The following is a 10822-nucleotide window of genomic DNA, read 5'->3' as shown; positions in this document are numbered from 1 at the left end:
TTTTGTACAAAAGAGAATAATAAAAATTTGGTCGCTTACAATCAATGTTTGTTTACAGAAATCTACGATTCTACAGTAAATAGTATAATGATATTCTCAGACATGTTTATTGAAATAATGTTTGCACGAGGTATTACAGTCCAATTATAGGCTTAATGGTACATCTGTATCCAACACCTAATACGATGCTTCTGCTTACACGCTAGCTAACTTGCCATAATAGTACTAGTCCAACTCCCCTGTCGGCGCCCATCAAGCAGAGAAGTATGTGGTACAAGCAACTTCAATGGAGGTTTGCAACCAGACCACCATGATCACGAACAAGTAGATTATTTCTCACAGCAGTTTTGCTAAAAACATGACGAGAACTTCTTGTGGAAACCTTCTAGTAACTGACTTTATATACCTATAGATATATTTCATATCATTGTGACTATATCAAGATGTTTCCCAGACCTTGTAATCTTTTCCCTCAACAGCTAAAGACCATCTCTGGGGCTCACTTGGGGGTTCATAATGACCTGGTCCTATCTTCACTGCAACATTTTCATCAATGATGGCTGCATACACATCCCTTTCCGCCTTGGTGATTTGAACCTAGATTATGGAATTACACAGATGAAGTCAATATTTTGAAACCTTTCTGTCAATTCTACCAACATACTTGGCTTTAGCTATAACCCATTTAGAAATAAAAATTAACAGTCCATTTGGTGACGAGGAAGAAACGGAAAGAGGGAACAAAAATGGAATTGAATTGAATGTTTTAGCTCCAAAAAGTAAGATTTTCTCAGCCAAGAATGACAATGACAGAAATGACACAGACATTTATACTAGAGACCAAAGATTAATCTGATTTGACTGCATTATTTGTCAATATATTAATGCATAACAAGAAAATTAGAAAAAAATTTCTTAGGAGGTTCTCTATGCACATGATGCCCAATATCGAAGCCTATAATTGATACTTACAGTACTGCGACAGTGGATTTTATTCCGGTTTCTGAGAGATATCAGAGCTGCAATTTCAGATTCGTGGTGAGAGAAAATGTGGTCATAGAACACCGTGGGTGTTCCTGGATGAGTCAGGATGTAAGAATATCCTTGCATCTCCTTTCCACCTGGGAATCTCCAGTGACCCTGCAGGAAGAAAATAATGTAAAAAGTTCACTTATGTGAATACAATATCACTTACTACTCTAAGTCGAGATGGTGTTATTCTTTCCTAATATCAGTGGGAGAAAAGTGAAAGATGGTACAATATTTGTGGTAATTCAATAATGCAACCACAGATTTACACACAGACTAAGAGCCAAGGACTTTTTTTTTGTAGAATTCACATAATATCATTCGAGCCCTAGCTGAAAATAAAGAGTACCATTTTTTTTTATAAGTACTTGACTGTTAGTTAAGCTGTATTATTTTCCATATTTCAATGAAAATCATTTATCAGAAGACAAAACTGGTGGATAAAATGGATGGTTCAAAATGAAAGAAGTCTGAACCTGAGTAGAACCAGTGTCATGATTCTCTATAAAGGTAACAGCACGCGATGGCCACCACCCAAGAACCCCAGGAGGTTTTCCCTTTTGATCAGATAATCGCCAATATTCACATCTTTCCAGGGCCTACATAAAATATATATACCATGTAATTATATACTGTCCACCTCTTAAGAAAGTTCATTACTAGTAGAAGTACATAAAAATGGAGTCCTGGTTACAGATCCCAGCTATGTTCTAATATTAGGTGAAGGTTGAATGCATGCCATCAGGTTCTGGCAATTTCCTTTGATTAGGTAAACTTAGCACATTCCAGAATCATAAGTGATACAGCTTCCATAAAAATAACAATGAAGAATTGGAGTAGTACTGCAAGCTATACAGCTTCAAGATGAATTATTGAAAACAAAATTGACCTTCAATTTTAAAGCCTCATAAAACAAAGGATTTAACACAACATCTTCTAATAACCCAAACACCACGTCAAATAATTCTCCAGATGAATGCTTACTGAATGAAGAATCCCTTTGGTGGTGACATCAAAGGCCCCAGCAGTTCCATTAGTTGCATTGATCCAGTCAATAATTCTCTGTCTATGTGGATCTTGATTGTGATCCATTTCACCATATGTATAACTGAGGGAATCCCAATACTCGCCAACAGCAAAGAAAGGTTCACTTGCCTCCAGGTAGTCTTTGACATAACCACCCCAAAATCCCCTCACAAAATCAAGCCTCCATCCATCGTACCCAATTTCCTTCCTGCAGATCCCATTTTCAAAGTAAATCTATATGACAAAACCCGTAATGTGATCTTATTTACATAAACATACTTTACAAATGGAGCAGATATGCACATCAACAGGATGAGAAGTGAAGCTTCTATTACATTCGGAATTAAATACACGCATTCAAGACAGTTTTTGACAGCTACATCCAGTTCACTTTAAGGTTAAGAAGATTATGCATTATCCATCCAATTAAATTCAATAAAAAATTTTGATCAACTTCAAGGGACATTTATGGGCAAGGCCATCCTCCAATGAACCACCTCTGAACTCCAGAAACAACCAAGTCTCTCATGCATTCATTATTTCTAAATAAAACATGATGCTCTCACACTATGCAACAAAACCAGGGCATTGGCCCAAATGCAACCTTAAGAAATGATTTGAGATGCCCCTGGAGCTGCTATGATCAGGACTCAACTCTGGTTTTCATTGTGGAATAATTCCAGCTTCGAGTTTTCACTTGTGGATCTACCCCAGGATTTTGGATGTCTTCGTCTCAAATGTATTTCTTGACTCTTTTGATACAAAAAATAAATGTTTTCTAGGAAAAAGTTCTTCAGAAATTCAAGAAAACAGTCCAGACTGCTCACCTCAGCCAACATAACCATTCTATGAGATCCCTCCTCACAAAATCTTGGGAATGATCAATATTTGGAGCAGCATGGAAATTATCTCCACTACTTTTGTTGCCTCTACCCTGTATGACAAAATTAAGGTATTTTATATATCTGAGAACAAATACTTAGCATTCTGCCCAATAAAGAAAAATTGTATATTATAGGAACGTAGTCTTATAGAATAAATTGTGCATTTCTAATACAGAAATAGGTTGGCAATCCTGAAAGCATCAAGGTCACTTGATTCTTCTGCATTCATAGTTTTCATTGTTCCTTGGGTCTAAAGTTCTAAAATCATATAAACAGCAGAGACCAAGCCTCTCAAACACGCTTCTAACGTTCTGTTTCAGGAAGAATTAATCAGAAACAAGATTTTTTTTTTTTTTTTTTTTTTTCATTTTTTGAATGTTAGACAGAAAACAGATCTACTGATTCCACTAGAAGTGCCATTGCGGTCACATATATACCGAAGGTTAGAGAACAGATACAAAGCTTCCTAGGTTTACACTTTCATTTCTATTATATAAGCAGACATGAATGCTAGCCCAAAGAGTCAAGTTAATAAACTTATTTCTTTCATTCTATGAAATTCTAATGTGAGTAGTACCGCAACTACCACCACTAAAACTGCCTGCCGTGTAGTAAGAGATGTGATCAAAGAAAGTCTAGTTAAGAAAAATTGTCATCTACTTCTTTTGATCAAAGACAACCCCCACAAAAATGTTATCCCCTTTGGCTACAGGGTATTCATCAATTAGTTTTCCATGGTGCACTGCATTTTATAGGGCATTGAATAATATAACAAACATAACAAATCATAACAAATAATAAAAAGAAATACGAAAGAAATGAAGGTATCAAACATATGATAACAAAACAGATTCCATAGGAGGTTGTAACAAAGATCATTTATCTCTTTATCTATATCCTTATCTCGTAGTACCTGGAATTTAAATTGTACAAGTTTCATTCTTAAGGAACCCTTAAGAATGCAGCTTTTTCTTGAAGTGTTACAATAGAGAATTTCAGAGAAAGGTGTAAGAAAAAGTTGATCAGGAAATAAACAGTACCTGAAAATGCGGATCATCTGCAACCACTGCACGCTCATCCCAATTTAAACGGCCACCAAAGATGTTCCAAACACCATTCTGATTCTTATAGTGTGCACAGCGATGATTCAAGACAACATCTCCAAGAACTTTAATACCAACATCATGGAATGTCTTCACCACTTCTTTCAGCTCATCAATATTTCCATATCTGACTTGTAACCACAACCGAAACAAATATTACTCACAAGACTTCTCCATTATTCAGAACAGCACCTCCTATCTTCATATTGGAAAAAGAACATAGAAAAATATTATAGATTTTTAAAAGTGACACATCTGACCTGCCCAACAATGATTAACTGTTTTTCTAATAAGTAACCAATGATGACTAACTGTTATTTAGTAACTGACACTTCAACAAAATTTGCAAGTCCAACCAGTTATGGTAACTGTAATCCTATATGACCATACAGCAAGGAAGCAGATGTCCCTGAACACTACCATAGTCTGTGGTTTTTTTTTTTTTTTTTTTTCTAACCCCTCTCTTTGAATGGTTTCAAGTTATAATTAGTGAAAAAGTTCAACGCAAGCTAGAATTCTTTGCATACGATAACAAAACAGATTCCATAGGAGATCATTTATCGTTTTATCTATATCCTTATCTCGTAGTACCTGGAATTTAAATTGTATAAATCTTTTGGCATGTATCCTTCGGGTGATATAGATTCTGTAGGCGGTGGTAACCATATCACAGTGAAACCAAGTGAAGATAATTTTGAAGCTCTTTCTTTCAGCTCCATGTACCATCTTCCAGATTTATGAGATTCCCAGTTAAACCCTTGGCACATTATTTCAAACCCTGTGCCTGTCCCTGAGCATATTTTGGCTGAAGGTTTAGGTTCCACAGATTTAACAACAGCTTCCTCTGAGAAAGTTGGAATTGAGCTCCTGAAGATACTATAGGCCTCAGCAGCAAGCTTTTCAATTTCCTGAAGAATACTTTCTTGTGCTTCTTTAGTTTTGGTCTTTCGACTCTTCTCAGTAGAAATGTTGCTTACCAGGTTCCTTATGTCATTTATTATTTCATCAGTATATGCACTAAGGGATGCTTTTTCATTTGGTTCTGCATTATTGTCAGGTATCTGTGCACTTTCAGATAGATCCTGTCTGGATTTAGTAAGCAAGCTACTAGAACTTGGGAGAGGAATGTAGAAGTCATTTCCCATACATTTCAACCAAGTGCCCTCATCTAGCTTGAGCACAAAAACAAAACCTTCAAGTCCTTGTTCTAGAGTAAATGAGCCCCAACATCCATCTCCTCCCTCTTTTGGCTGCAAATTTATTACCCATGTAATTTAACAAGTAACATAACCAAGACAACATTCTTAACAGCTTAAGATCAAAATCTAAAGTAGAGGAATTGAGCCATCCCAATTTAAAGTTTCCATAGAAGAATAGCATAGAGAAGAACATAAGTAAACCTAACAACTTTCCACCGCATCACAACACATTTGCATCAAACCCTATATGAGTTGCTGTCATAACGATCAACTTGCAAGTACACATGTATCATACATATGTTGGCACTTAATAAAAATTGAAAAAAAAAAAAATCCTCCTAAATTCTAGTCAAATGCATACTTTTTCTCCTTTTAAAAAAGGTATCTGTATGACTAGATATGGGAGATAATGCATACTTACAGGTGTATGACTAGATATGGAAGGACAAATAAATAGGCAGTCTCACAATTGAGAAAGCACAATCTCTCACTCAAGCTCTATAAAACCCCAATAACTTCAATGCTATACCTGCAATCGTGTCCGCAAAGCCTTGTCCCTAAAAAATATTGTTTCTGGTGGATGTGGGCCGGATGGGATTTCCCAGCTTTTAGCATCATCTCTGTAAACTCCCCAGTGAATGACAACATCTCCAGGTAGATCGGTTTCCACATACAGAAGACTTTTAGCTGTCTCTGTGCACTTTCTAACAGAAACAGTGACTGAGTTCTCAAGAGCTACATGTTTTGCAATAGGCTGCTCATAGAAACCTTCTAGGCTCCTACTTTCTTGTTTAGGCTCTCTGAATTCATTGGTGCCGTCTGAATCATTAGTGTGTGAGACTTCTGCCCCAAGGACCAAGTTTGATAGCGGCCCAAAAGCCCCTGGGTTTCAAGAAGAGCCAAGAAACTGTCAGATCATCATTGAACGTGGAATGGAAGGAAAGGATAAGGAAAGCGAGCAAAGATAAAAATCATCCATCCATGATACCACTCTTGCCAACCCATTATAGTAGGCACAAATGGAGTCTGCAACAAAGCTTCAACATGGCCATATGGCTAGAATTTCCGAGTTTATTCGTGTTAAAGAATTAAGTAAATGATTAAATTCACAATTTCTCATCAGCTCTAGTCATCATAATAATTGGCAATTTAACAATTCAAGCACAGAATGTACTAAAAAATAAGTGTTATGTAACAAAAGAGGAATCAATCTTCAACAGTTTAACATTAAAAAGAAAAATCAAGTCTGCAGAAGCTCAACTAAAAAAAAGGTGAAGGAGGGACAGAAGAGAATACATGCTATTAACACCAGCTAATACTCACTTCGACAACAACTGCATCGAAGATCAGAAGGAAGTTACAAATGAGGAATGCTGATTTGTTGCTGTTGAATCTGTCACCCCTTTCAGCAAGTGGGTTTTATCGAGAAATCACCTCTATTTGACACAACTTCATGGTTTAATAGATGTTGTCGACTCAAACTCATATGTTTTCTTGGGTTTTAAATTGTTCCGAAAAGATGACAGAGTAATTAAGGCTGAAGATAGTTCAAGCAATGAACTGATACACAAATTAAACATGGAAACCAAATGAACCATAGTATTATATAATAGCTCCTACAACCTGGCCACATACTGAGGCTCCTCTTTGCTCCTACCATATTGCCATCATCTTGAAGGTAGTCTACTAGAGGCACCTTGAAATCTCTTCCTCTGTGCTGATACCAAGCACCAGTTTCATCATCCTGCACCACCAAAACCTCCCAATAGATTACCCAAAAATATCTCCACACAATGAACTGGCAGTGTCAACTGCTAACTGTTGAAAAGCAATACCTTTAAAACAAAATTTATAGCAGCGATTGCACTGTTCGGGATAAGATCAATCATCACTTCATAAAAAGCATCTCCATCCGGTGATAATGCTTTCTTTAAAGGTGTCTCTATAGCATAGTCCTGAAAAAGTTTTTGTTTTCTCACACTCTTATTGGCAATGCAAAAGTGGTTCTGTACACAACCCTAAGAAATCAATACATACCTTGATGGGAATTGAACCCTGTGGTATCATTTCAGCAGGAGGTTGATCCCATTCACTGTAAGAGTTTAATAGACAGGTCTTGTTTGATAACATACGACTATTATACAAACTTGTATTCCAGGTAAGATTCTTCTAAACCCATATAAATACCGAATCAAATAATCTAACATTAATACAGTGGGTACCTGCCAACATCGTCCAAATAAGAAACTCCCCAGTGAAGAATCCATTTCCCGGGAAGATTACAACCTACAGCGAGCTGCATATTCTCATTATTCTGCCCGCGATGTAGCCTGATGAAGATTTTTCCCTCCACCTACCATCCAATTCAATCACAGGAACCTTTTTAATCAGATTAAAACCCTTCAATTCTGCCAAGCTGCTGAAAAAATAGAGCATTTTTATTTTAAGAACACAATTTTGGGTTTTATGCACTTCTTTTTTCCCGGGAAAAAGTGAGGCACTGGAAAGTGGAATCTACTAGCCAGAAATAGTTACATTGCTTCCAATCGACAATAAACTTTATTTTTGATAGCTGAGAAACAAATGAAATACAAAAAAGATGGGCGAAAATCTTCCCTTGTGGATAAGCCTTAATTAAGCATTTGTACGACTATTTCCGATGAAACTACTCAAATTTTTCTCATTTTCTTAGAAAACAAAAAACAAATAATATTTACACCCTCAACTTTCTTTCACTTTATCGGCAACCAAACAAGTACATTTCCTTTCCAACACTCTCAAGTGAACCAAACAAAGAAACCACATTCTCACGCAAAAAACAAAGTAACGGAAATACTAGGATATAAACAGAAAAATATGCACCGTTTCGACTCGGTTCAGAGGGAAAGTCTCCTTAAAGAAGACGTCGGCGGATTCCAAGGTCTCCACGAGAGCTGTATCGGTAGAAGAGCTAGCTCTGAGAGCGTGAAAGCTGGAAGGCCTGAAGTTGCAGAAGCTCGGGGCATGGAAGAGCAGCTTACGATTCGGAGAGCAATTAAAATAGCAGGGCTTGAAAGTCTTGGATTTGGGACCGTACTTAACGCCACCACGAACATAGTGGTGGAGCAGAGGCTCTATGCTCACGGTCGACATGATTGGATTTCACTGAAAAAAGAGCGAGAAGAGAACCAGGAGTTACAAATCTAAAGAAGGGAATTGCTTAATCCAAAATTTTCTTCGCCAGATATCTCAAATTCCAAAAAATTACGCTATCCCAACGATTATTTTCTGTCCACATATGTACGTAGCACGAAAAGTGCCTTTCCTTGCTTTTACAAGTTTACACGCCTTTCCCATCCGAAAAAAACAAGAAAGTTTGGCACTTTTACTCTTTTTTCTTTCTTTCAACTTGCATTTGGACCTATCGCGGGCAATCAAGCCGTCTTTGCGAGTTTGTGTGAATCTAAAGGGTCAACATCCATAGCCCCTAGGAAAATAGGGCTTTGCAGAACTGCTGCGGTTTTTTGCATGAATTGGAGAAAACTTTTGACAGCCAAATACGAAGTATAATGAATAATGATAACTATCCTTTTACAATTTCTTTATAATTTTTTAAAAAATAATATCTTTTACAATATTTATTTTAATTTTAATTTAATGTGTTTGAAATAGACTGGTGAATAACTCATTATCCGGATGAGTTGGATCCTACTGTCCTGGACAGTTAGATGCACGTGCCATTCTTCTTTCCCGAGTCAATCCGATCTGATTTGATTTAAATAAATTATTAACAGAGAATCTAAAATTAAGATCGACTCAGTACTACAGGACAGCCACTTTAGCAGCACACTCATTGCAGTCACTGTGTCGCTGCTCCTATCTCTTTTATTTTTCGAAAAAAAAATAAAAAATCAAAACGTTGTTCTTCTATAAAGATGAATTTAGAGTTTTGTGAGAATGATATTGTGGCTTAGCGCATGGAAAAAAATGGCCGAGTATGTTTCTTGTTTTCATTTGAATGTTATTTCTCTCCCTTTGAGACTATGTAAAATATGCTTACTGGTAGGATCTCTGAGGAATAGCTAAAACAAGCTTAATGGTAAGATTTCTGATAGGGTTTTGTTTTTATTTTTGTTCGTTGGGCTCTGGTTGCTGTATGAGTTCTCGTTAATGTTCTGCATGTGGGAAGTAAAATTTCCATTCACATTTCTCAGTGAAACACTGGGAGCTTAAAGGACAATACTGCTCATGACTCTTCTTAATATAAATCGATATGCTGTAGTAGAGAAACATTGAGAAGCTGCTTATTGTTTAAGAAGCAAATAAACAGATTACTGTGTTCCCTTTACCCAAAAACTAGATGTTATTATGGTACAAATGGTAATATTTCGTGTTTTCTTGATACATGCATATGGCAGTTCAATGTTCCTACACTTAAAAGCTTTGTCTTTGTAATTTCCAGCCTAACCAATATACTTGAATCTTGATAAACCTGTTGAAAAACTTTTTTTTTATTTTTTATCACGAGTTCTATGTTGAAAAGCCATGATTTCAGCTCTGTACTAAGGAAGCAGAGGTAATGACTTCAAGCACAGTAGTTCTATTAGCCATAGATTCTGTATGAAGCAACGCATAAATAATTTGCAAGAAGTTATAAGTTATTAGTACAATATAAGAAAGTACCCAGTTCAAAAAATATCTTCTTCTTTTTTTCCCAGAGTAAGTTAAAAATAAGATACAAGTCGCAAGGAGTGCATGAAGAAAACAAATCATTCATATAATACAAAAAACATGATCAGGTGATGAATTACAGTATGCCTTAGGAAAAAGTAATACTCTATATCGCCTGTGTTGCCAACCTAAATTCTCGACCATTATGGGGTTTGATTTTAGCAGGTAACCACTTCATTGTTGAGTAGATTTCATGAGGAGAAACATAAGACATGGAGTTCTGAAGGGAGTTAGAACATCTATTGTGTAATATCCTAGAAGATTGGGGTCAATTGTTAGTAGTATCTGCAGTGCATAGTGTCCTTTCTAAATTTTTTCATTTATTTTTTTTTAGTTTAAAAAAAATCACAACATTACTAAAGAAACACTTCCTTAATTGTGAAAGCATCAAGACTCAAACTAGTGATTTAGGTTCGGTGGTAGCAGTAATGTTGATGATTCGGGATTGCTTTAAAGCAACTTTTATTCAATGGTGTTTGTGAAATGCTAAAATAATTTAAGATACACAAATGACTATAGAAACTCTTTTACTTTATGAAATGAGAACAACCCCTTTTTAGATTTGAGTTACATCAATATGAATCTAACTAATTGCATAATTGAAGCATCTTTTTTATGTAAATATGGCATACCCTCCACCGAGTAATTCGAAAGATTTTAGCCATTTGATGATTCATTTCAGGTATTTTTATTTGAATTTTTAAATATCCAGACATTAACATGTTAATTTCTTTAGAATAATTCCATTTTGCCTAACTACGTGCCTAATTGAGTATATGCCATCTTATATGCCCTACCCTCCACCACGTAATCTGGAGGACTTGAGGCTAGAAGCGCCCTTGGCGTTGACTTTGCCAACTAGTGAAGAATT

At 36.2% G+C, this 10822-nt stretch overlaps 1 protein-coding gene across 3 annotated transcripts; it reads right to left on the bottom strand.

Moving 5' to 3' along the window:
- On the bottom strand, positions 1-8751 carry LOC122313410 (alpha-amylase 3, chloroplastic-like). Of its 3 annotated transcripts, none has more exons than XM_043128387.1 (14): positions 8610-8751; positions 8104-8385; positions 7464-7594; positions 7279-7333; positions 7077-7196; positions 6865-6985; positions 5771-6123; positions 4634-5292; positions 3980-4169; positions 2883-2989; positions 2014-2263; positions 1506-1628; positions 973-1140; positions 1-597 (listed from the first exon to the last, which is right to left on the bottom strand). In XM_043128387.1, exons 2-14 carry the CDS (start codon positions 8371-8373, stop codon positions 439-441), a joined length of 2706 nt encoding a protein of 901 aa, XP_042984321.1. In that variant the 5' UTR covers positions 8374-8385; positions 8610-8751; the 3' UTR covers positions 1-438. The 3 variants fall into 3 exon arrangements, with proteins under 3 accessions (XP_042984321.1, XP_042984320.1, XP_042984322.1); XM_043128386.1 differs by having other exon boundaries at positions 8489-8649; XM_043128388.1 differs by lacking the exon at positions 8610-8751 and having other exon boundaries at positions 7464-7660; positions 8104-8244.
- Positions 8752-10822: the final 2071 nt, after the last annotated feature.

The sequence above is a fragment of the Carya illinoinensis genome, chromosome 6 (genome assembly GCF_018687715.1).
Source record: "Carya illinoinensis cultivar Pawnee chromosome 6, C.illinoinensisPawnee_v1, whole genome shotgun sequence".
Taxonomy (NCBI): domain Eukaryota; kingdom Viridiplantae; phylum Streptophyta; class Magnoliopsida; order Fagales; family Juglandaceae; genus Carya; species Carya illinoinensis.
Note: the sequence above shows the minus strand (reverse complement) of the source record. Positions and strands in the feature narration are given on the sequence as shown.

Bases quoted from the DNA above. Each gene is read 5' to 3' on its own strand.
- LOC122313410 (XM_043128387.1), bottom strand. From the start codon at position 8,373: ATGTCGACCGTGAGCATAGAGCCTCTGCTCCACCACTATGTTCGTGGT. The intron at 7,595-8,103 runs GTGCATATTTTT...ATTGGATGGTAG, and splicing joins CTCTGAACCGAGTCGAAACG to GTGGAGGGAAAAATCTTCAT. The intron at 2,264-2,882 runs GTGAGCAGTCTG...TGGGATCTGCAG, and splicing joins GAATGGTTATGTTGGCTGAG to GAAGGAAATTGGGTACGATG.